We start from the raw sequence: 27,099 nt of genomic DNA, 5'->3' as shown, positions 1-27,099 counted from the left end.
TCCCTTCTCGGGAGTCCAAAGTTCGGTTCGGGTACCAGAACTCTACACGAACTTGAGTCTGAACCCAAACCCGAAAGAAATCAATGAGGACCCGAATGTGGAGCTGGAAATTCTCTGTTGACAATCAGAAACCTGGTTTGCAGTACAATACATTCTTTATCTGTCTACATCATGTTTACTTATCAAGAGAACTCTATTATTTGATTCTGGCAGTCACTCCAATTGTTCACTTACTGTTATAATGAGATTACTTTACAGCAACAGTAAACTGAGATTATCCTGCTGTCTATTTCAGGCCCTTTATCTCTCTGTGATTACTGATTGAAAAAAACAACAATCTTTTGTATGTAATTTTAAATTCATGGGACTGCTGAAATAGAAAATAAATACAGACAAAAAATGTATTAAATATTATCTTTAAAGATGATGTTAAAAAAGATGGGGGTGTCTCTTACAAAAAACAACACAATAACAAAGGCATTAACACCATTTAGGTCTGGGCTACACTGTGACTTTTTGTAATGCTACTGCTTGATCTTAACTATTAGGCTATGTGCACACGTTACGGAATTCCCGCGGAAGTTACCGCGGGAATTCCGGAATTCCATTCCGCGGGAAAACCGCATTTTAAATTCCCGCGGAAAAACTAGCGATTTGCAAGCGTAATTAGCTTGCAGAATGCTAGCGTTTTCCAAGCGATCTGGAGCATCGCTTGGCAAACTGATTGACAGGTTGGTCACACTCGTCATAGTGTTTGATGAGTGTGACCAACTTTTTAATATTGAGGCTGCCTATGCGGCATCAGTAGTAAAAAGATCTAATGTTAAAAAGAATTTTAAAAAATAAAAAATTGTGTTTTTTCACCTTCCGATGTCCCACGCAGGGTCCCCGATCATCGCGATACTCCCGTTCCCAGCGATGCCTTGCGAGACCTTTGATGACGTAGCGGTCTCGCAAAACTGCTGCGTCATCACAGGTCCTTGCCACAAAGCATTACTGGGAACGGGAGTTGGCGGGAGCATCGGTAAGGCTGCTCGGGACGCCGGAAGGTGAATATAACCCGATTTTTTTTTTTTCATTTTTATTTTAATTCTGTTTTTTACAGGGATATGGTATCCACAGCCTGGAAGAGAGTCTCCTCTCCTCCACCCCCTGGGTACCATCCGCAAATGTTCTGCTTACTTTTCGCATGGTGGGCACAGCCATATGCGGAAAGTAAGCAGAACAATGCATTCCTATGTGGGCGGAATTGCCGCGATTCCGCAAAATAATGAGCATGCTGCGTATTTTTCCACAATGCGATTCCGCCACTGAAAAATCCGCAGCGTTAGCACAGCATTGCTGAATCCCATAGGATTGCGTGGGATGCTTTTTTTTTGTGTTTTTGCGGCAAAATCACTCATTAAAAACGCAGCGGAAACGCGAAAAAAATGCTACGTGTGAACGCAGCCTTAAGTGGCAGCTGCAGACCACCCAATTACATACAACTCAGTTTGTTGCTGTGGACTGTAGCTAAATAGTTCATATCAATCAGTAGCGCTACAAAAAGTTGCAGTGCAGCCCAGACCTTAAGGTGAAATTATTATATTTCAATGGGTCTAAGGGGTAACGTTTCTCTTTGTGGAGAGTAACATACCAGCTCTGGCATGCCAAGTTAAGGAGTGTTATTCCCTGAGCAATGCTCCTCTAGGAAATTTAATGTGCAAATTTCCTCTTCAGACAGGAAGAGGACTTGAACTCTATAACGCCACCTGTTGGAAGTGGTAATCCTACAAGTCACTATCGAGCCTTTAACAAGCCTTGCAATGTGACTAAAGGCCCCTTTACATTTAGCGATGCACCAGCGATCCGACCAGCGATCCGACCCGGTCAGGATCGCTGGTGCATCGCTAAATGATCGCTAGTGAGATGTCACACAGGCAGATCTCACAGCGATGCAGCAGCGACGCAGCGCACGATACTCACCTTTCACATACAGCGATCCTGACGTCCTCCCGCCCGCCTCCACGCGTTGCTCGTCGGCGCCAGCAGGAAGCGCCCAACGAGAAATGGAGCCGGACATTCTCGCGCGATCAGCGATGGACAGTGGGGGACCCGGTCGGAGGTAAGTATCACACATAGCGATATCGCTATAACGTCACAAAATCGGTGTAAAACCCCCTTTAGGATAAAAGCCAAATCAGAATCTCAATTTGCAGAAACGGTGTTTCGGGGTATTGTCCCTCGTCAGTGCAAAGTATGAGGACTATATTTCAAGGAGCGCATTCAGTTGCACAACCTAAATTTGTTCTGTACTTTTCATATAATTATGTACCTGAAAGAACATATAACAGAACAGATACAGGAGATTATAGCACAAAGGTTAGGGTTGCTAATAATCCAAAATTCATAGCTGGTACAAAATTATAATCGTAATTTATAGTTCACAGTGAATGCTATTAATGTGTTAGGGTATTTGCCCACAATCCGGAATAGCAGCGTTATGGACACAGCTCACCTGTGCTGCGTCCAAACCGCTGCGTTCTAGGTTACAAGTACAGTGGATGGGATTTATAGAAATCCCATGCCCATTGTGTTTCAATTTCACACTGCATAAACTCGCCGATAGCCATTCATTAGATGCTGTAAATCTGCATGATTCAGTGAACACATGCGCATTTACCTGCGTTATTAGAACGCAGCATTTTGGATGCAGTGAAAATACACTGCGTCCAAAATGCTGCTATATCCTGATCAGCACATAGCCTGAATGTTAGTAGTTTGGGATACAGGCATGCATTACTTATAATCTTCAATGAATATCAAAAAAATCTGGCACGCTTATAATATGCAAATAGTTTATTCAGGTAAAGCTATCCCAAATTCATGTAACGTTTCTTTCTTACAATTCGACCTTCATCAGACGGATTGTAGTGGAATACAGATAGCCCATGTAGAGTGCAAAGTAATGGGAATATTCCATGTGAAAAGCGCAATGCCGGGTATTGATGCGAGTGACTCACATCACACTCGCAGGTGTGACCCCTGCCTCAGGGTATGTTCCCTTGATAAGTTTTTTGGGAGTTTTTGATTGAACTATTGGCAGGGTCGGCCCGAACGTATAGGCGAACTAGGCGTCCGCCTAGGGCGCCGACCCAAAGGGGGCGCCAGAGAAAAAATAGAAAAAATTATAAAAAATCTTTTCAAAAGGCAAAAAGTTTTAGGGATGGAAAAAAAAGTGTAAATATTTAAGGGCAAATATGACGCAAGAGAGGTTGGTTGAGTTGGCAACAATTTCGATAGAATCTGAAGTTGCTAAACAAATTAATCTCGGTGACTTAGTGTCATCCTTTTAAAAAAAAAAAAGGCAAGGAAACAAAAATTTTAATTACCTATGGTCGTTTTTGTTTTGTGTTATTGATTAACATAGTAACATAGTAACATAGTAATTAAGGTTAAAGGAAGACTTTAAGTCCATCTAGTTCAACCCATATCCTATCCTAACTTGCCCTAACATGTTGATCCAGAGGAAGGCAAAAAAAACCCATGTGGCAAACAGTAAGCTTCACATTGGGGAAAAAAATTCCTTCCTGACTCCACATACGGCAATCAGACTAGCTCCCTGGATCAACGCAATATTAAGGAAACTAATGTATATACCCTGTAATATTATACTTTTCAATACTTTTTCAATATTTTTATATACTCTGTATATATTTGTCCTATACAACTTCTCAGAAGATTAAAGAGTTAGGAGAGAGTTAATTAATCATTGTTGTTGTGGTTTATTTTGCTCCTAAATTTATATCCCAAGTTTTCATCTACTGCCAAGAATAGTAGGGGCGCAACAAAATAGTTTCACCTAGGGGCCGTAATCTCTTGGGCCGGCCCTGACTATTGGCTAAATTTCGCTCCTTTTTTTTTTTTTACATGCATTTTTATCACGTTTTTACACTGCTTTCTTTCTGTTTCTTTTAGGCATGTCATGCTTTAAATCAAGCTGCTCTATTTTTTTTTTTTGCTACTTCCTGGTATTTGACCTTGACATAACTTTATAGATTCAGTCATGAGTGGATTACGTTTTTTTTTTCTGCAGCTGAAATGCCCTAAGGCTATGTGCACACGCTGTGGATTGGTCTGCGGATTTGTATCTGCGGAACCGCAGGTAAAACCACAGGTAATATGACCTGCGGTTTTACCTACGGATTGGCCTGCGGTTCTCCCCTGCGGTTTATCACCTCTACAATGGAGGAGATGGTAAACCGCAGCGGAATCCGCAGAAAAGAAGTGACATGTCATTTCTTTCTGTGGATTCAAAACCGCAGCTTTTCTGCAGTTAAAAATCCGCAGCATGTGCACAGCAGAATGTAAATCCCATAGATTTACATGCTACTGTACACTGTCTGCAGAACTGCTGCAGATCCGCAGCGGCCAAAACCGCAGCAAAAACCGCAGCGTGTGCACATAGCCTAATTCAAAAGACACTCCAAAGCCAGCCAGCAAGTCATTTTTCCTGAAAGATTCTTTTGAGGGTTTTGCTCTTTTCTTGAGTTTTTAATAGCTCTGAAAAAGCTAGAAAATGAAGCAGTGAGAACTTAAGCTAATAAACGTCATGCAGTGGATTCAAAAATCTTCAGCACAGGACTATTTCTGCACAGAAATGATGTGATCTTTGAAATCTTATACACTTTGCAGTTATTATTACTCGTTGCGAATATTCCATTCCCAAATCCAGGAAATTTACAGCAAATCTGCAACGTTTGAACGATCTCCTAGTGAAAAACAACAACAACAACCAGTCATATTGCTTCTGTCATCTCAGCCATGCATTAGCAAAATAACAGCTGGAATATAGACGCTCTTAGCAAACTCTAGGCTTTTCGTTGTACTGATATATTTTGTCCATTTTCAGTAGAAAAGCTCAAAGTATTTGTGACATGAAGAGATAAGAAGGAACAATGGGATCTATTAATTAGTTGCTATGTCCAAACAATACATGGGATATGACTAGCCACTTACTTACATGGTATGTTTTCATCCGCGCTGAATGTTTTGAATAGTTTTGAAGTTGTTGGCAATCTACCAGATGAAGACGTCTCAGATTCTAAATTCGCTAATGAAGGAATTTCAATTACTGCTGATATTTTGATTAGCAAAAAGAAGTTGTCTACTCAATCAATCATTTGTTACATGACACAACTGGAAATCAAGAGAAATTAGACATTTGTCTGTAGTAACATGGTGCAAGGGAAGGGGGAATATGGAAATCTATGGGATAATATATTTATAGTTTTTGGTAATTATATTTAGTCTGTGCATTAGGCATACACAGTACTTAAACTTTTTTTGGGGAGGTGGGGAAGCACAACAGTAATTTGTATCAGTACCATGCTCACCTGAGTTTGCAGGTAAAAAGAGGTATACATTGTGTGGCTACACCCGGAAAGCCTTCCACTTTTGTATAATTTTGAAGGTCAAATGAAGCAGCAGAGTTACCAGCAGGAGCGATCCGTGACCACTCTGAGATGGCAGAGATCGGCAATGGGCAGGACAGGCAAGTAGTTAGTAGGTAGTCACTTGTCTTTAAGTTCTGAGCCCCATTAAAAAGAAAATACAAAAGTCCGGGCTAACTTCTTTAATCATAGTAAAGACTGCGTTGTCCGTCGATTTCCCTCTCCTACTGTATCATCCATACTTTCCATGGTTTGAAGACATATCATCTGCAAGTCATCATATCTGCACATACTGTATACAGATAGACAGGATTGAGCATACAGGGGGCAACAGAATTGTGGCCAAAGAATAAGATGAGCATATTGCAAACATTATTTTACTATTTGAGACATCTGTAAAGAAAATGTTTAGTTTACGGAAACCAGCTTGGAGCTGCGTTCACATAGTAGTAGTATTGAATCCAGTACTTATTAGGTAAAGGGGTCGTCTAAATTAAAAATAATAAAGAAACAAGGCATGGGTGAAAAATAATATTATCTATTCCTGTTCATTTTGACCCCAATGATTCCAACACACGCTCATCCGGTGTTCTGTAGCAGAACCGGAAATTATAACATCCTGTTCATTGGTGTAGGGTCACTAAACCATCATAGGTTATTCTCATCATTAGAAGTTATCATCTAGTCTGGTTGGACCCCCACGAATCCCAAGATGGAGGCTCCAGAAAGCACCATCTGAATGGAGCACTGACCGGTTATGCGTAATTCTCTATTGGACTGAAAAGTGCCGTACTACGCTATCTCCGGCAACATCATAGAGAATGCATCTAGCGGTGGTGCACATATCTGGCCACCATTCCATTAAGACGGAGTTCTGCAGAGCCTACTTCTAAGGGTCCCAACAGTTTGGCCTCCCACAGATGACAGATCTGCTTTAATCCAGCCTTACTGTAAAAGTATGTTGTGGGATTAAAGAGGTTGTCCATTACTTTTTCATTGATGACCTATCTTTATGATAGGTCATCAACATCTGATAGCCAAAATTATTTTGGTAGCCCCAAAGGGAAAAAAGAATAAAAAAGTCAGTGCAGTTAAACCAACATGTGCACAAAATCACTAAAAAGCGTCTGGTCATCTGAGACTGATGCAGTTTGGTTGTACAAAAGTTAAAAGCTTTTGTGACTAAATGGACAAAGGTTGATGCAAACTAATGTACTCTGACCGACTTCAAATTTGTAGACATTAAAAGAATCTGTTGAATAATCTGCAGACTAGCTGGGAAAATTCACTACCACAGTGTAATACACATGTAACGAAACTAGTGATGAGTGAGCGTGCTCGGATAAGGTGTTATCCAAGCACACTCGTTTCCTAATCGAATATTTTGGGTGTGTTCGAAATGCTTGACTTGCCGCAGCTGCATGTCTCGCTGCTGGCTGTTCAACAGCCGCAACACATGCAAGGATTGAGCATTTTTTTCGAGCATTCCGAAAATACTCGATTAGGAAATGAGCGTGCTCGGATAACACCTTATCTGAGCACGCTCGCTCATCACTAGTGACAACCTTTAGGCTGTGTACCAATGTGAGTTTTTGATGCTGCATATTTTCACTCAGACAAAAATGCAGCATCTTACAGTTCCAGCAAAATGGATGGGATTTATAGAAATCTCTTACCCACTTTTTATACTAAGTGTAAACTGACGTGCGTGTTTCAGATCCACCACATGGTAATTTCTCTTGCGGGTATGCTGAGTTTTATTTGTGTATTTTTCTCATAAACTTGCATTATATGTAGAATAGCCGCAGGAAAAAAAACCATATGTATTTTTAGTGCGTTTCTGCTACATAACCGCACCAAAAACGTATGTAATCCGCACATGACTGTATCAATGAAATTTTGTCAAATATCAGGAAGTATAACAAAAGCGACTTAATTTAAAATTTAAAACATGACGCACCAACAAGAGACAAAACCCGCAATGTGAAAAACAAAATAAAAATGCATGTAAAAAAACACCCACAAAACGTAATGAAAAAAAAAAACACAAGTAACCTAAATTACTTAATAGGTACAGAAAGCCTGCAAAATCATAAGCTCATCATGGGAAAGTAGCCTAAGAAAAACAGTAACAAAATCCTCCAGGAAACAGTAACAAAATGATAACAAAAATGCTTCTGAAAAAAAAACCGCCACATAAAATTTACGCTGGTGTTTATTAAAGCAGTTTCCAATTAAAAAAAAACATTTTTTTTTACCACTTGGAAAAAAAAAAAGTTGTGTGGACATAGCCTAATTTGCCCCATAAGGGGCAGATGCACGTTCCTCACTAGACTTGTGTGCAGAAAAAGAGGTGTGGATTTGGCGAGGCTAAAAATGTGTTCCATTTATTATTAGTGCATGGCAGGTTTTAAGTTAATGGTCTGAAGTGGACAAACTCGGGCAAATGTCTACTTACCAGCTACTAGCCAAATCAGATCTCATACTTTGCAATGATGAGGGGCAACACCCCCAAACACTGTTTGCAAATTGAGATTCAGGTTTGGCTGTTATCATAAGTCATATTGCAAGGCTCATAGAAGAGTGGATATTGACTTTAAGAATCTCTGCTTTTAATAGGTAGCGCTAGCGTTCTAGTTCTCTTCCTCTCAAGAGACAATTTGCATATTTAATTTCCCAGACAAGCATGCAAGGCTTTTAAGTCTCCTCACTCTGACAGGCCAGGCTTGACATGTCACTCTCTACAAGGAGAAACGTTACTCTTTAGAGTGACCCTAGCAACATGCACCAAATCTATCGCGAGAGCCAGCGCAATACGTTTAGTAAACATTAACCCCTTTAGGAGACAGAATCAATAAATGTGGTCACCTAGAAAGGGGTTTTTCACATTTGTGGATTATTTCTTTTTTTTTTTACTTAAATACATCTACTAAGGGCTAAAAAATAACTTTTGGAATTTGGCTTCAATGAAAGTTTTGGGTCATTTTGTTTTTATAGGCTCTTTGTTTTTGTGCACATTCACCTTGGTTTCGGGTCACAAATCGGTTGAGAGCAGCTCAGAAACAGACAGATAAGAGTTACAAACTCCATGTCAAATCACCATAACTGGCTGATGGATTCTCAGTTAACTCATTCTGTAGCCAGCAACAGACTCTACAACTTGGAGGCTATATAAGAAAAAATTTAAAACAGCATCTGTAGTCCAGCCACATGGATACAGCATAAAAAATATTTATATTGAGTTAAAAGATGTCGTAACAGAGTAACATCATTAAATGACGTACAGTTCCCACGCGTTTCGAGCGGTTAACCCGCTCTTAATCATGGCATAACCGCTCGAAACACGTAGGCTCTGTACCTCATTTTAAGATGTTACTCTGTTAATATCGTTTTACTCAATATTCAATTTTGGGTTTTCAATGGAATGCTACACATGAGCGTGGTCCGTGCCTTGGATTAAGCCCATCTACATCAGGTGAGCTGGTACACTTTTTTGCTTTATAGAAGCGAAACCGTGCAAAAAAAAATTAATGAAACCAAAAACAAATATGATTTTGAGTCCCAAATACCGGTACAAGCATTTAGGTAAAAACATAAAATAAATTGGTCCTAAAGCACAATTTAGATGAAAACTTGTAGATGATGAACTAAATATGCTGGGATCAAACGATCAAATTTCTATTTTGCCGCCATCTTTTTCACCTGAATGAAAATCAAACTATCTAGATAATAAAATATTGTTATGAGAATAATATAATCATACTTTTGCATTAAGGCAATTTTGTCTTTAGCCAGCCAATGCTCTGTAAATATGTGTGTATAACATGCTGTTTATCACCTGTGCTGTAAGAAAGGGTAATAATAATACTAGAAAACATTAATATAAAAAGTCACTCAATGTTACAAAGTAAAGATGGCAAAGTATGAGAAACCAGATTTTGATGGTAATAATTTTATACAGTCCTGCACAAAAAAAACAATTACCATAGAAGATAAATTTCACATTCTGTTGCAGAAATGTCAGTGTCTGCTCCATTACTCTAAATGGAACTTGCACAAATTCAAATATTTCTGTCAATCTACCCTCACCTCGCCTAAATTTTGATTTCTGTTAATAGTGATCAAATTTTGCATTAATGAGATCCTTGCGTGCCATTATATTTTTTATTCCTATTTTTTGGGTCATAAATCTTTGCGTCGGTCATTAGCATATAGATAGGAGACAATTTATCTTGGTAGGTATTTGTATACTGAAGGCTCCGGATCTCCCTTACACACGGTCATGAATTTTTTCATTACGTTTTTACAAATATTTTTATGGCATTTTTTATTTAGTGTCATTTTATGTATATATATATATATATATATATATATATATATATATATATATATATATATTTATTTTTCAAGGGATTCCAAAGGCCTATAGAGTAGTTTTTTAACGCTGCATATTTTTGCTGAGTAATAAATGAAGCGTCTTACAGTTCAGACAAAGTGGATGGGATTTAAAGAAATCTCCTGCCTGCTGTTTTTTTTTTTAACGTAGCGTAAACTGACTTCGGTATGTTTTTGAAATCTGCAACATGTCAATTTCTCTTTCAGTAAATATGAGTTTTATTTGCGGATTTCCGCATTGGATGCAGAAAATCCACAAGGTAAAAAAAGGCATATGTGTTTTTAGTGCGTTTTCATTAAGGAAATGCGCATGTAATCTATGCATGACTTAAGGCCCCGCTACATTTAGCGATGCACCAGCGATCCCGACTACGATATGACCCGGTCAGGATCGCTGGCGCATCACTAAATGGTTGCTAGTGAGCTGCCACACAGGCAGATCTCACAGCGATGCAGCAGCGATACAGCGGTCGTTACTTACCTTTCAGACAAGGCGATCCTGACGTCCTCCGTCGGCGTCCATGCGTCGCTCGTCGGCGCCAGCAGGAAGCCCAGCAGGAAGCGCCCGACGAGAAATGGAGCTGCACGATCAGCGACAGACAGCGGGGGAGCCGGTCGGAGGTAAGTATCACACATAGCGATATCGCTAGCAATATCGCTGCTGCGTCACCAAATCGGTGATGCTTTAGCGATATCGCTATGTGTAAAACCCCCTTTAAAGTTTCAAACAAAGCTAAGTAACAGGAAGCTTACACTGCAAAGCAGTTTTATTTAAAATGTTACACATCAAAAGGCAAAAAAAAGAAAAACGCAATAAAAACATATGTAAAAAAATGCACTCAAAAACACAAAGAAAAAATGCATGTAATCTAAATGATGCAGAAATGCTGAAGAAAATCTGCAACATTAAGATCGCACCAAATACTCATCGTGGGAACTTGTCATACGTAAAGCTGTGGTGTATTTTAAAAAATGCATCAAAACGCCACAAATTTAAAAACTTTATATGTAGAGTGTAATATACAGTATCTTAGTAACTTCTAGCTACAGTGTTTAACCTAAAAAAAAGGCGTTAAACACTTCACAAAAAAACAATGGTCTGTGAATTCAGCATAATAAGCCCTACTATGCCTGTTCCTCTAAATGTAAGTGTGAACGTAGCCAAAAATGGTTCATATGTAAAACAGGTTTGTTGTATTATTGATGTACATGGCAGCATTGGGGTCCCACTAACTATTATAGCGTCCATAAGGATTCTATTTTGTGTTGTTTTTTAGATCTGAAGAAAAATTGAAGGGTGCTGAACTTTTTCTTTTGTTCCAAAAACTCAGATAAACCCAGTAATTATCAATGAGGCTCCTCTATCTATCTATCTATGGATATACACATGGATAGAGAGAAAGATAGCTAGTTAGATAGTAAAATCCTCTGTCTAGTTATCTGTCTTGACTATCTATGTGAATATACATACAAGGATAGACAGGTAGATAGATATTAAAACCTTCTAACTACAGTATCTATCTACCTGTCTATCTATCCATATACAGCTCTGGCAAACATTAAGAGACCACTGCAAAATTTTCAGTTTGTCTGATTTTTCTCTTTATAGGTATATTTTTGAGTACAATGTAAATTGCCCTTTTATTCTATAAACTACTGACAACATGCCTCCGAATTTCTAAGCACTAAATTTTGTATTTATTTTCAAAAAATGAGAAATGGTCAAAATAACAAAAAAAATACAGTAATGCCGACCTCAAATAATGCTAAGAAAGCAAGTTCATAATCATTTAGAAACAACAATACTAATGTTTTAACTCAGGAAGAGTTCAGAAATCAATATTTTGTGGAATAAGAATAACCATGATTGTTTTGTTAATCACAGCTTTCATGCGTCTTGGCTGCTTTCCACCAGTCTTTCACACTGTTTTTGGGTGAGCTTATGTCACTCTTGGTACAAAAATGTAAGTTCTTCTTTGTTTGATGGCTTGTGACTATCCATCATCCTCTTGATTACATTCCAGAGGTTTTCAATGGGGTCCAGGTCTGGAGATTGGGCCAGCCATGACAGGGATTTCATGTGGTGGTCCTTCATCCACACATTAATTGATCTAGCTGTGTGGTATGGTGCATTGTCCTGCTGGGAAAACCAGTCCTCAGAGTTGGGGAACATTGCCTGAGCAGAAGGAATCAACTGTTTTTCCAGGATAACCTTGTATGCAGCTTGATTCATACGTCGCAAAGATAAACCTGCCCAATCCCAGCCTTGCTGAAGCATCGCCAGATCATCACCGATCCTCCACCAAATTTCAGTGGGTGCAAGACATTGTGCCTTGTACGCCTCTCCAGGTGTCCGTCTAACCATTAGACGACCAGGTATTTCGACTCATCAGAAAAGATTACCTTACTCCAGTCCTCTATGGTCCAATCCTTATGGTCTTTGGCAAACTTCAGCCTGGCTTTCCTTTGCTTCTCATTGATGAAAGGTTTTTTTCTAGCTTTACATGACTTGAGCCCTGCCTCTAGGAGCCTGATACGAACTGTTCTTGCCGTGGACTTCACCCCAGTTGCCATTTACCATTCCTTTTGTAGGTCACTTGATGTCATCCTGCGGTTGCTGAGTGACATTCTAATAAGATGATTTTCATCCCGGTCAGTGGACAGTCGTTTTCGCCCTCTGCCGGTCTGTAGCTTTGTTGTCCCCAATGTCTGCTGCTTGACCTTATTGTAATGGACTGCCATCTTAGAAATTTTAAGGATGGAGGCAACATGACACTCACTGTATCCCTGTGCTAGTAAAGCCAGAATTGAGCCCTTCTTTTCATCATTCAAGACTTTTCTTTCTAACTCCTTTGGCATGGATAAAGTTATATTTTCATTCCTATTACTTTTGGGATATTACTAGCACTTGCTTTGCCATCCAGCTTGTCCTATTGCAAGAGGATTGTGAACACCACAGCAGGGTTTTTTATACTTTTCTTCATTAAATAAGATTTGGTTCAAGTGATCATCTAATCAGAATCACATTAAGTAGAATGAGGTGTACTCTGGTTGGAATTCAACTGACACTGGAATGGAATGGCTGTCAGACATGTAGAGAAGCTGATTTTTATAAAACTGTGCAGTGGTCTCTTAATTTTTGCCAGAGCTGTATGTGCATGCACATGGATAGATAGACAGTTACATAAAACCCTCTATCTATCTATCTATCTATCTATCTATCTATCTATCTATCTATATCATATCTAAAATTGAAAAACTGGTGCAGCACTACCAGCAGCAAAAAAGAGAAAGCGGGTGCAAAGCCCCCCATGCAAAACCAAAGCTTGATAGTATCCAGAAAAATAGAGGCAGCACTCCAAGGTCAAAATGTGTAAGTGATTTATTGACCCATTGTGATGGCGATGTACCGTTCCAAGTGTGGAACTTTCTCAAGCTTGAGAAAGTTCAACACAATGGGTCAATAAAACATTTATACTTTTTGACCTTGGAGTGCTGCCCCTATTTTCTGGATACTGTCTATCTATGTATGTAAATGCACATGGAGATATAGAGGGTTTTACCAGTATCTATCTATCTATCTATCTATCTATCTATCTGTCTGTCTATGTGCATATACAGTACATACATGGATAGACATTTGATACTAGTAAAACCCTCTATTTATGTCTGTCTATCCATGTATATACGTATGTGCACATGGATAGAGGATTTTACCAATATCTATTTATCTATCTATGTATATATGCATGTATGTATATGAACATGGATAGAGGATTTTACCAATATCTATCTAATATACATACATATACACATGGCTAGGTATAGATATTGGTAAAATCCTCTATCTATCCATGTGCACATACATACATTGATACATATACAGACCAATAAACAGTTACACAGATAGTTTTACTATCTAATCTATCCATTTATATACTGTGGATTAGATAGACCGTAGAAGCCTTTACCAATGACTACTGAAAATTGCATTGAAACGTGGTCTTTCTATGGGTGGTCTTCTCCAAAAAAAGATGAGATTATTCGTAGCGCGTGGCGAAAATCAGTGATAGGATATCTGTCATGGATAAGGAGTGGTCTTCTCAAAGAGGTGGTCTTTATGGGAGGTTTCACTTCTCTATGTATCAAGTATTATCTATCTCTCTATGAATCTAGCTTAGCTATCCATGTATCTGACTTTCTATGTGTATGCACACATAGAGAAATAGCGACTATTCTAATACAATGCATCACAACCCTATGACGTTTTGCCGCCTATTTGCCTTCTTTTTCTCTTCGTTAATTTAATAAACTTGCAGTAATTCCCGGCAAACCGTCCTCTTTATCTTAGCGTCGTAGGTAATGCTCTCATTAACCAAAGCATATCGCTTCGCCTTGAACTCGCGAGTTATAAATCACTACAGACACGGTGGACATAGTGAAATAATAAAAAAAAATGTTATAAAATACAAAACCCAGAGTAGTTATCTAATTAATGAAAGTCTCAAGTCATGGATTCAAAATGTCAACCAACACTGACATATAGAAAGTAAATGTGAGGTAAAGTGTGCAGCCAGTGAGGCTGTGCTGAGAGTATGTCGTGCTCATGCACAGGGCATGCAGAGAGGGACAGGGATTGCAGGTGTTGCTCCATGTTGCCTCATGGTGCCCCTGACTCTCCTCAGGGCGTTTTGCATACACAGGAAGAAGCACATGATGACAAATAGTTCCAGCACTGAACACTGTTGTGTGCCCAGTGCGTTCATTCAATGTGGCTGATCCTGCACTAAACAATGGCTGTAGGCAGCAGAGAAGCTCCTGCAGCCGGTGAGAGACGAATCCCTGCGTGTCTGTGATCGTGGAACAATGTGACGCGCAACACGCGTTGGTTCTATGCAACAATGATTCTAGGGGAGAGCGGGCCTCCTCACACAGATGAGGTGGAGCGCGGATCCCTCCGCCGTCTCTGCTTGGGAGTCCATTTTAGGTCTACCGAAACCAGGACAATCCCCGGATGTAAGTGTCATGGCCGCCAACGGAGACTCGGGCAGCAAATGAAGAGGGGGAAAAAAAACAGGTAATTTTTTTTTATTGTAGCGCCTTGGCGCGGGCATTGCAGACGGCGCTTCTGACGGGAGCGGGCGGGGAGTTCGCGCGCGCTGGGTGAGAAGGAAAGTTCGGTTGACTTTGTAACAGTGGACGTGGGCGGAGGGGTAATGTCGGGCTGGGGGAGAACGGTCAAATAGTGCCTGGTAAAGTTAGCGAAAGTTGGGAAACTTAGCGGCGGCGGAGAACGGTGGACCCCCCCCCCGGGGACGGCAGGGGGGACCCGGGCAGCGGCCGCACGGATGACGCCCCATGAAATGGCCGCACTCTGTGAGAGCAGTCACATGAGGGGTGGCGGGGTGTCCCTCCGCCGTGCTGCTCCCCAGCGCTTCTCCCCTCACACATCCCCTGTGTGCTGCACCGTGGCCGCCAGCGGCTCCCCAGCACTGTGCCTGCTGCAGGAATGGCTGGTGGTGCACACCGTGCCTTGTGCTATGGCTGTGCCCCCTGCAGCTCTGCGGCCATTCTCCTGCCTCACAACAATTGCTGGGACAGCAGGACTGCCACTTGCATTTCAGTGTGCAGTGTATGTGTCATTGCTCTGTAATATTGGCAGCTTCATCTGTTTGCAAACCTAAATTGATCAATGAATGATGTTGTGGCTCAATAGGGCTAATTGGGGTGCGGGGGGGGGGTCTTCGCTTGACCCCATAACCCTTTATAGCATGGAAGCCACGTCCTGGGGGGTTGCAGTGCCAAAGCTACGATGTTGCCCCTTATGAGCCATTGTGTATTTGGTATTGAAGTCAAGGTCAACCATTGACTATAATTGGCATCCGTTGATATGAAATTACCCCAGTTTTTCCGCCCCCCATTATAAGGCACATTCATTGTGTTTTTTTTGGGTTTTTTTTTGGTACGAAGCAATTGTTGGCCCACCATTGATTTCCATCACTTTGAAATTGCCCAATTTTTCTGCGCTACATTCATTGTGTTTTTTGAATTTTTTTTGGTACCGGTCAATTGAAGGGCACCCATTGAGTATAATGGACGTCATTGGCATCTGTTTGCTTCAAAATTGACTTGTTTTTCTGATCCGAGTCTCCTCCATATTACGATAAGTCATATTTTTTGGTACCGGCTATTATAATGACCCCAATTGGTATCATTTGCTTTAAAATTGATCCATTTTTCAAACACCTTCCCCGGTACCCCATCCCTCCGTTTATAATAAAAGCCGGTAGCCATTGTGTTTTATCCATTGTGTATTTTGGTACCCGGGTATCTGCAGGATGCCCATTGATTGTAATGGATGGCGTTGATATTTAAATTGCCCCTATTTCCTGGAATTTGTTGCCCCCTTTTGTAATAATAGAAATAGTTTTCGGGGTGCCTTGGCCACTGTGTACCTGCCTTTCAGCCACAGCCTAATATTCTGTTCTACATAGAAGAACTCAAGGGAAACCGCAGATCTCTTGGGCCACGATGAAAGGCAATGGCATCCTTATTACTCAATGGATAACCTCCAATTTCCAAGCACCAATCACCCAATAAAAGTGCTTGGAAATTGGAGGTTATCCATTGAGTAATAAGGATGCCATTGCCTTTCATCGTGGCCCAAGAGATCTTCGGTTTCCCTCGAGTTCTTCTACGTAGAACAGGATATTGGGCTGTGGTTGAAAGGCAGGTACACGGTGGCCAAGGCACCCCGAAAACTAGACTTTTTTATTTTTTTTTGGAGGGGGTGGCCTAGGGCAAGTAACTTGCGATATTGGGGTATCTGATTGTCAGACAACCCCTTTTTGATCAGCGGATTTTGGAAAGGTAGAGTCGCCTACAATATTATTTGGGGATTTTTGTTGGTAATCACCCCCATCCCCCCGACATCTTAGCAGATTGAAGCTTTTTTTTTCTCTTTAGGTAGAGAGTCGTCCACTATAAATAGAAAGACTTTTTTCAAAATCTTGCAAAAATGAAATACATTAGTTTTTTAAGACATTGGAAAATTAGTGTTATTTTATGCCAAATTTTAATGCTTTTTTTTTTGCAATTGAGGGTGGAGGCGTCCTGTTTAGGGAAAACAGTAGAAAAGGCGGTCATAGACATTGAGGGCGGCTATTATAGACACAATGGTGACGTGGGGGCCATGTTTGATTGCCCCTTTCTCTCGGCTATAAGAATTTCTGTATAAGTCTGAACACAACCTGCTGAGGATAAATAACAGAGCAAGAGTCAACATTTGCTTCTTTTTACATTGCAGTCTGTTCAAAGTGCACTTAGTGCAGGGCTGGCCGGGGCTTACAGTGCATTAATGACCAGGCATTTTCTTGTGCGTAGTCCTTCTTTTGCTACGTTGCAGCGGTTTCCTTTGAAAAAATTAACCAGTTACTGTAGTTATTGCAGGATTGGGAAGGATTCTCCTTCCTACCAGCAATTTGCATTGCAAAATTGCAAGGTGCATTATACCAGAGCAAATCTGCAGGCAGCCTTCAGCATTTTACCCAGATTGACTCTTGTAGTACCATAATTAAAGGGGGTTATCTACTACTAGGACAACTCCTTGAACTAAATGTCTGGCCCCGATAAAAAATAAAAAACAAAAAAACCCCTTGTTCTCGCCTCCCGTGCCAGCGTCTTTCCAGCGATGTCAGCACTCATGGTCACAGAGTTCTGGTGCGGTGGAATGACAAGTGGTGCGTGGCGCCTAATCAGAGCTGCATCACTGTTTCCGCCTTCGAGCATGAAGAGGGAGTTCGGGATCAGTCGCAGCCTGGACTTCCTCTTCATGTTCAGTTTGTGCGGAGACAGTGATGCCAGTCCTGATTTACCGACAGGCATCACGTGTTATTGCACCGCACCAGAATTCCGGGACCGTGAGTGCCGACACCTCTGGAACAGCGCCGGCATGGGAGGTGAGTATAGGGTTTTTTTTTTTTATTTTATCAGGGCCAAACATTTTAGTTCAAGAAGGGGTTGTTATAGTTGGTGGACAGCCCTTTTAACTACGAGCAAAAAGTTACAAATTCAGATGCATGTGTATGTATTGTTTGTAGTTGCGGAGTGAAGTAAAAAAAAACAAAAAAAAAAAACATTTTTAAGTAGGGTATTAATTGGATAGCGAAGCAGATCCTGAACAAGCAGGTTGTGAATATTTATAGTTGCCATTTATTTTTGGTGAAATATCAGATTGAACTTCAATAGGAGTCAAGTTAGTGAAATAATACGTCTGTGCTTCACAACATTTTCATTTGATTGATACGTTGTCGCCTCATTGAACCATTTTTATTAATGGTAACATCAAAGGGGGAAAAGCAATTTTAGAAGATTTATTTAAATGATACGTAATAAATTGTATATATTTAGAGGGTAATATATATATTTTTAAGGTAAATACATACACATAAAATATATATACGGTGTGTGTGTGTGTGTGTGTGTGTGTGTGTGTGTGTATGTATATATATATATATATATATATATATATATATAACAGTTAAGTAAAATTTCTAAAATTAATTATTTTTCTTTCCCGTCTGACTTTACCTTTAATAGAAATAAAATAATGCAATGAAGCGACAACATATTAATCCAATAAAATATTTTTATAAAATTGTTTTACTATAAATGGGTATTAAATATTCTAAATCCTAAAAGTACAAGAAACTTTACTATGTAATTACCACTCATGTCAGCTTAATGAAAGTTTTTTTTTTTAAAAGAAAAGTATCCACCCACTAAGATGTTTAACAGCCTATACATTAATAATTATTTCAGAATGATGACCAATTTTATACATTTCAATACATATCACTTGAATTATGAAAACTAGAAATATGCTAAAATATAATGGGATACTGTACCCAGATGAATTGTGTTTATAATATAACATGGATTTTGATTAATATAGCAAGTGGATCTTGTCAGATTTCACAATACAAGCCTCATCCATAGGTCTTAGACCTGATGAGGCTGGTGTATTGAATTTGAGAATCTGTGTCACTATGTCTGTATGAATAGTCCTTATATATTGTCTGATATTCACATTGGCAGTTTTAAAACGATCATCTTAACATCAGGATTAAACAGACATTTTGACATGGATTTTCTCAGTGTGCACAACTGCCTCATCAGGTTTAAGATACATAGCATTGACTACTTTGAAATTTGGCGAGGGGTCCTTTTTAAGGTGAATCTGAGACAGAGCTGTAGCGTTACCGTTTTATGTCACTCCTGGTAAATGAAAAAAATTGTGAGTAAAGGCTTGAACATGTATAGAACTATATTTATTTTTAAGTCTGTGAAGTGCTAGGACAAAAAAAATTAACATTGCAATATTTTTTTCTTAAACTTTTATCTGAAAAATCACTTTGCCATGGTGACCTAATCGGGGTAGTTCCCTGCCTTGTGTTAGTCATAGTATATCATTCACTTATATATAAGTGCCCTATTACATGACTATTGCTGGAATTTACAGGATGAGTCTTCTCTTTTATTTACACATTTTTCTCCCAAGTAGAAATATTTGTGTTTTTTTTTTTAATTGGATATATATATATATAATACATACACACACACAACTATTACTAGCCTCATATTGTTAACTAGCATAGACCAGTTAGTCTTCTAGTTTGCCAATTCATTCAAGAATTTTTTTTCCAGTACAAATGTTTTACATATATATAATATATTCATTCATTTTAATTTTTATTTTTCGTAGTTTAATTGTTCATTTTTCTTACTAGACTTACAGTGTTATCCAGTATAGACCGGTTTGTCTTCTAGTTTGCAATTTCATGTAGGATTTTTTTTTTTTTTTTTTACACATCAGTACTGGGTGTTGCTTGGCTGTCAGTGGCTTTGCTGGGGCATAAACATTGCTCACTGCAAAAATTTGCATTTGCTCGTTGATGTTGATCCAAGCGCTTCCTTGGCTGGTGTATAATTTTGCACTACGCATCCTAGAATCTCTGGCCATTCTGTGATAAATGCTTCAACATCTTTTTAATATTGTTATTTTAGAGCTTAATTCTAACATCCTTTCTGATCTATTCTGCTGCTTTGCTTTTAGTGTTATGAATGTTTTTTTTTTTTTTGTCTGTTTAAATAAAGTTGAGTTGGTTGACTACTGCCGAGAATATTTATATCTTAGCTTGGCTATTTTTTTATATGGGTTTTTATGGTCTGAGCTTTGAATGATCAATGCAAGCTTTTGAAGTCACCAGTTAATTTAATAAGAAATGCGGGGGATGGGTCATTAAGGGTTGGGCCATCCCTCTATTAAAAATGTTTTAAGTGTTAATGTTTCTCCCCATCAGGTTTTGAAATCAGTGTTTTATTATTTTTTTTTATTTATTTACAGAAAGGCTTGTCCTTTTTTTTTTTTCCTGCTAGTTTTTGTCCTTGCTTCCCTGTAGAAATGATTTTTAAAAGTTTTAATTATATTTAAGAAAAAAAAAGTAAAACAATCTCAAATTAAAAGATGTTTAATGTGGTGTTTTTTAGTTATAGAAAATGCTAAAAATATATATATTGCACATCTGGTCTGCATTATTTTATAACTGCCTATTTTGCAATGCAATTGGGTCTTTTTTTGTTCTTGTTTTAAGATGCGAATAAATTAAAACATTACATTAATGTCATTGAATTGAAAAATGCTCCTCGACTGATACACTTGCTGGAATGGGGAGAAATTTATGTAAATGTTATGTAATTGGTTTATTTAAATTTCTGTCTAAGTGTTAATGGATAAAAGCTTATTTCTATTGGACTGTAATAGTAAAACATGTTCTGGAAATACATTAATAGGGAGACATGACTGAATATGGGTAAAAATAAACCGTTGTACATTGATAGAAGTTGTTTGACTAACTTTGTCGCTTAATTGATCTTCATTGTTTTGATAGTTTTTACTTCTTTCCCTGTTTTAGATTCTCGGTTCTCACTCAGAAATATAACTGTGGATTTATAAAGTGCACGATGCTTTCTTAGGTAAGTTATGTATTATCAAAGGGTTTTAATAATTAATTTGTTTTCTAAATTTATTTCCAAACATTACTTACATTAACTTTTTTCTTTAAATTATATTACTTTTATGTTAACTGTTTCACCTGTTTTTTAAATTTCTTATAAATGTTGTAAATAATTAACTTGTACATTTATTATTACTGCATTTTATGAATAAATTATAGTTTTATAGTATGTTACTGTTATGTTTTAATAATTTTATATATTTTTTTTTTTTTTACACAGGTCAGTTGAATGACAATTTTGAGTCACATTTCTAAAACGATCATCTCTTACAATGAGATCACCCAATAAAGACTATTTTATGGAAAATGAAGGACCTGCATCTTCAAAAGATGCTCCATGGGACTTCAGCAGGAACGCTTTTGCTTCCGGCGAACAAAACACTCTGTCCTCATCGTTTTCTGTAAATGAAAGGATCATGCATGGAATGGGGGAAAACCTTTCTCAGGAAGAAGGAGCTTTAAGTGACCTGGCCGAAATGGCGTCCAAGTCGCCATGCAAAAAACAGACAGCCAGAAAATCATTTGCTAAAGGAAACCTAGATGACCTCGACGAGGAAAATACTGAAATTAAAACAGAACCAAACCTCGATGATGATTCTGCCAATATAGCCGCAAAGGTTCTTCACTTCTTTTGCCAGAAATGCAAAAATGGTATCCGATACAGTCCAAACGATCTTCAAAAACACTTCCTGATAAGTCACAATGGAGAGCTGCCCCTCTATCCCTGCGAGATGTGTAGCTTCACCGCAAACGATTTTCAGGAATTCAAACAACATAGAAAAACTCACCGGAGTGCTCTAGTAAAATGTGAAATATGTAACAATAACTTTTTATATACCTTGCTGGGCTTAACAAAACATTTCACAGTTATGCACTGTGTTAATGGCCATTTCAACTGTTCAAAATGCAGATTTTCGACCAGAGATGTTGGAACGTTTGTTCAACACATTCACAGGCACAACGGAATAGAGTTTGCATGTCAAAAGTGCAATCACATCAGCTACTCAAAAATTGAGTTTCAGAGACATCTTCAGGGACACAGCACCATGCTGCCATTTAGCTGTCAGTACTGCAATTACAGCGCATTGCGGAAAGACTTTATAGTAAAACACATCCTAGCGAGGCATAGAGAGCAAATTCTTCCAAAAGACGATCTTGGACAGGACAGTTCCAAGGCGCATATGGTACAGGCAAATTCCGGACTAAAGCTTGTCATGAAAAGAAATCCACCTGAAAGTCAGGATAATTCTCCATGGAGGCATGATGGCAACAACCCTGCCCTGGAAAAGGTTGGAGACAGCAATGATAACACTAGTAGGTTTCAGCAAAAATTTGCAGATAAAAACCAACATCCAAACCTTCCCAGATATAACGCTGAAGCTGCTCAAACTGTAAATGATGGAAATCCTTCTGTAACCACAATACAGTGTAATAAGGAAGATGCAATTACTCAAGGGAACATGGGTCTTTTGCAAAATGCCGTTCATGGACCCACTGTACTGATGGTGAAAAACAACAAAATTACAGTACCGGCAAATTATACCGCAACCTTTGTGGGCTACAAGATGGTCAATGGGAAGCAAAACCTTGTTATTAAATTATTGCCAACAAATAAGCAGGCTACGAATACTACACAGCCATCACCTCAGTCATCAAACAGTTTGCCACGTTTCTCTCAGGGCCCTATGCAAGGATCATTTGGCGCATCTTCTAACACTAAAGATAATCGTTCAACGCCATCGTATAAACCGCCTTCCATTCCAGCTTCTTCACCTGTGGCTCCAGTAGAGAAGCAACAAGGGTCATTGCGAAACTTAACAACTGCTCTTGGTTCTCTAATGGCAAGAAAAAATGAATCTATGCCTAAGCTGACTCCTACAGCTAGCAGGCAACAATATCATGAACCAAAACATAAAAATGTGACTATTGTTAATAAAGCCAATTCATCCTCCACTTCTGAATTTGGGCAGAAAATTAAAGAGGAACCCGCAGAGTACAACATTAACGAGCAGCAGTTCTTCGACACTGATCACACGTATGAATCTTCTAGTGATAGAATTAATCCTTCCGCTGGAGCAGCTCGTCTAAGTGTAGACCCAACTACTGGCTTCTTGGTCAGACCCCAACAAAATAATGAAGTTGGCGGGCCAAAAACTTCAAAGAGTTTTTACTGTGGCAAAAATCTTAACCCAATGTTGCGTGCTTCAGCACCAGGTGGTCTTGGGATTTTCCAGGGTACAAGTCCTAATTATATTTCTAAAAATGATTTTGCAGTAAGAAATGCTCAAATGATCAACAGAATGCCAAGACCAACAGAGCTTAATAAGCCTGAAAATGTATCATTCATGCCAAGGATTACATCAGTATTCTCTCTACAAAATCGACCATCGGATCCAAAACCCGTTGTAAAAAATACATACCTGCACAACATGCTGCAGGACAATAAACGGTTAAATGAGAAAATTGGCATGGTGAACTCCCAAAGCCCACATCCCGTCGGTAATGCGTTTACCTTTACAAAACAGCCATTGTCGAGCCCTGTACAGCCGTTGTCAAGCCCTGTACAACCTCTGTCGAGCCCTATTCCAAAATTTGACAATCGTCAACAAAATGGTAATACACCTTCGTCTGTATTCTTAAAACAGGAACCAGTATCTCCCGGATCCAGTATTAGACCTTCTCAACCCACAAGAGTGAGTGAGCTTTTGAAAACGCACTCTGATGCAATAGTTAACCAGCAACTGGCGAAGGACAAAATGATTTGCATGGCAAAGCCTGCAAGTGGTCCAGTACCTTTCCAGCTATATCATAATTCACAGCTTTCTGGAATGCCGCAAGCAAACCCTGTTTTGTATCCATCTGGTTCAAATAGGTTTGTGCTGCCGATTGTACCAACTAACCAATCCGGTTTGAAAATCATTTCAAGTCAGCCAAACACGTCCAGTACTGCAACGTTTTCAACTGGCAACAGATTTAATACTCCAGTCATGGTCAACACAAAACCTGGCATGGTACTAACTATTGCTAATGGACCTTTTGGTACTATACGAAATGTGTCCAATGGAAACCAACAGCAGATGATTGGTACAGTGAACAATTTAGGCAAATTGGCACTTCCCAGATTGCAGCGCCCTACTGTACCTCACGGCTTTAAACCAATTGCAAGTGCTTCCTCAAATAATATTCCCGCAAACTTTGTTTCTGGATCAGCTGTAGGAGGTAAGCTTCCAATAAATCTGAATGTCCTTCAATATTGTTTAAATACTGACGCGTCAAGAACGCAAGCTCATGGTTTGGAAGGTAATAAACAACCTGACTCACTCCAGAAACAGCCAGTTTATGCAATTTTGCCGGATGGAAAACAAGCAGTACTTCTAAATTATGTTTTACCAAAAAATTTGTCTGCAAATACCCAGAAACCTGTTCAGCTGAACCGAATTGGCCAAAAACTCCTACCAAAGAAACCCGATGATGGGCAGCAGCCCGCTTTCTTAAAGAGTAGAAATGAAGTCAATGTACCTCCATCAGCATCCATTAAAGAGGAAGACACAAGTGCGCACGATGAATATGGTGGAAAAACACCTGCAAACAAAGTCAACAATTCCAATTCTTTGCAGGGTAAACCAATAGAAAACAACCTTTGTCTGAGATCCAGTTCCACCTCTGCTCAAGCAGAAGACGCTTTTCAATACACGAGTGATGATAATTCAATTTCACTACCTTCTTCTTCTGGAAGTTCAAGATTATCTAAATTGAGATATAAGCAAAGTAACGTGAATTCTTCAAGCTCTAAAAACAAGACCTGTAAACGTAAAGCTTCAGACTCTGGCAGCTACGAAGCCGACTCTGAATTTAAGACCAAGAAAAGAGTGATTGATGTCTTGGTTGATGTGCCCCGCAAGCAAATGCTGCATAGAAAATGCAAGGCGAAGTCATATGCAAGTGAAGTTGACGTGGAGAGTATTCCAGAGGATCCTTTACCAACAATTTCTAAGGAAATTGTAAGGACATTAAGACTTTATCCTTTCAATGCTAATCAACCTGTAAAGTATCCACGAAGAGATCAGCCAGTCGTCGTTTTGAACCATCCAGATGTCGATGTTCCCGAAGTTGATAACCTAATGAGAACCATCTCCAAATTCAATGGACATGTTCTGAAAGTGTCACTGTCTAAAAGAACACTTGAAGCTTTGTTGGAGTCCGAACTGTTGAGTTCTGTTGATGGCCTAAGTGGGAGGCGTCATCGGCGGGGAAAACCTGTGAGCCCCGTAAAGGAGAGATTTGTGCTCAAGTTAACCTTAAAAAAAACTAGTAAGAACAATTACAAAATTGTGAAAAATACACCTCCGAACAATCTTCAAGCTAAATTCAACTGCTGGTTTTGTGGTCGGATATTTGACAATCAGGACGAATGGGTTGGACATGGCCAAAGACATCTAATGGAAGCCACAAAAGATTGGAACAAATTGTTTTAGCAGTTTTATGTTTGACTTTAAAAAACTACTATTGCAGTTTCTTTGTGTCCTATACTCAATATTTCCAGTTCAGTATGTTGCTGTACAGATATGTATTGCAAATATTCTCCCCCCTCGATATCTGATTTAAGAATTTTTTTTCCTTTTTTGTAATTTTTTTTTTTTTCTTTTCTAATTTTTTTTATGACCTTTTAAAAGTAATACGCTGTGTGAATTGTACAGTAAACAACAGATATTTTTTTCTGTCTTTTTTGGCATATTTAGTATTGAGTAACTGGAAATGACATGAGCGAGTTTAAGTACGTGATTGACTAAATCCACTGTTCGTAGATCTAACAGTGCACAACTTGTTTACAAAGCCATGTATAAATGTTCGAAATCTGCAATTGTGGTACATATTCAGTCAGGTGTGTACTGTGTACATTCTTACAGCATTGTCTTATGTCCCATGTACGCCTTTCTTTTTTTCTTTTTTTGCAAAAAAAAAATTGGATATCAGTACTACATGGACAAAAAGCCTTGGAAAAAGACAAAGCATTCTAATTGTGTTTCACATATTTTTTTTTTTTCTTTCACACAAAATCGGGTAATCTAATGACTGACTTTTTTTTTTTTTTTTCTGTTCAATTGTAAATAGAGAGCATGATTTGCCAAGAAATTGATATGCTTACATTGCTAATTTTTCATGGATATTAAAAGTGAATTATTGTGAATGGCTTTTATATGTGCATCTGGTCATTTTTGCCTACCTATTGTGCAAATATATATATTTTTTTTAATTTTTTGTTTTTGTTTTTAGTTTTGTCTATTAAAAGATGATCATGTTTTTAGTCTCGGAACAACATCTCATTTATTTAGTTTTAAAAAGCTGTCCCTTACTTGCAATCAATATTTTTGTTTTGTATGTAATGATTATATACAATGTAAGTAAAACCGGACACTTCAGTTTTTATGTAGTAAAGAAACATCACAACAGATGCTACGAAAGTCAGGAAAGTCAGTGCAAAGTAGTCCATAAACATTATACATAATATATTAATAACGACGTAGATGACATTATTCCAGTTTGAATTATTTATCTTCACATTTATTTCCTTTTGCTTTTTAATGTTGGTTAGGTTTTTTTTCATTTGTATGTTCGGCTGCTCTTGTTTTACCTATGAAGTTCTCACTTTTAAAGTTATTTTTTTTTTTTCTAATTAGTGCAGACACACTTTACGCCACCCATAGTATATCCATTTTTCACATACGTGTTCCATCCACATTTTTAATGGATAAAATACGTACCTGTGATAGTCTATGGTGCTGTTCACATAGCTGTGTGGTTTGGTTGTTTTGAAGACTGCAAAAATTTAAAAAATGAGACGTACATTTTTGATCTAAGTCATGAATCAAACTCGTCCGTTCAATGGGTCAGTGAAAAATATGGACGGCACATGGATGCCATCAATAAGGCTATGTGCACATGGTGTGAATTCTGCTGCGGATCCGCAGCGGTTTTGGTCCTGCGGATCCGCAGCAGAACTGCAGGTGATGTACAGTACTATTCTAGCCTATGAAAAATTGAAACCGCTGTTCAGACGGTGTGGATTTTTTCGCGCGGTTTTGGCTGCGGTTTCAAATCCGCAGAAAGAATTGACATGTCATTCTTTTCTGCGGATTCCGTTGTGGTTTGCCATCTCCATTGTGGAGGTGATAAACCGCAGAGCAATCCGCAGGTAA

At 38.9% G+C, this 27,099-nt stretch overlaps 1 protein-coding gene across 2 annotated transcripts in view; it reads left to right on the top strand.

Moving 5' to 3' along the window:
- The window catches only part of ZNF518A (zinc finger protein 518A), a 31,685-nt gene extending 5,586 nt beyond the window's left edge, over nucleotides 1-26,099 (top strand). The window contains exons 1-3 of one of the 2 annotated variants that reach the window (XM_073546539.1): nucleotides 14,580-14,904; nucleotides 20,801-20,861; nucleotides 21,123-26,099. In XM_073546539.1, coding sequence (XP_073402640.1) covers nucleotides 21,175-25,377 — 4,203 coding nt within the window. In that variant the 5' untranslated portion in view covers nucleotides 14,580-14,904; nucleotides 20,801-20,861; nucleotides 21,123-21,174 and the 3' untranslated portion in view covers nucleotides 25,378-26,099. Of the gene's footprint in view, nucleotides 1-14,579; nucleotides 14,905-20,800; nucleotides 20,862-21,122 lie in introns of those variants that run through there. The other variant, XM_073546540.1, reaches the window with a different exon arrangement.
- The last annotated feature ends 1,000 nt before the right edge of the window (nucleotides 26,100-27,099 follow it).

This window comes from Dendrobates tinctorius, unplaced genomic scaffold, assembly GCF_039654945.1.
Source record: "Dendrobates tinctorius isolate UK_male_01 unplaced genomic scaffold, ASM3965494v1 ptg000147l, whole genome shotgun sequence".
NCBI classification, from domain to species: Eukaryota; Metazoa; Chordata; class Amphibia; order Anura; family Dendrobatidae; genus Dendrobates; species Dendrobates tinctorius.
This window is presented reverse-complemented; position numbering and strand designations above follow the sequence as displayed.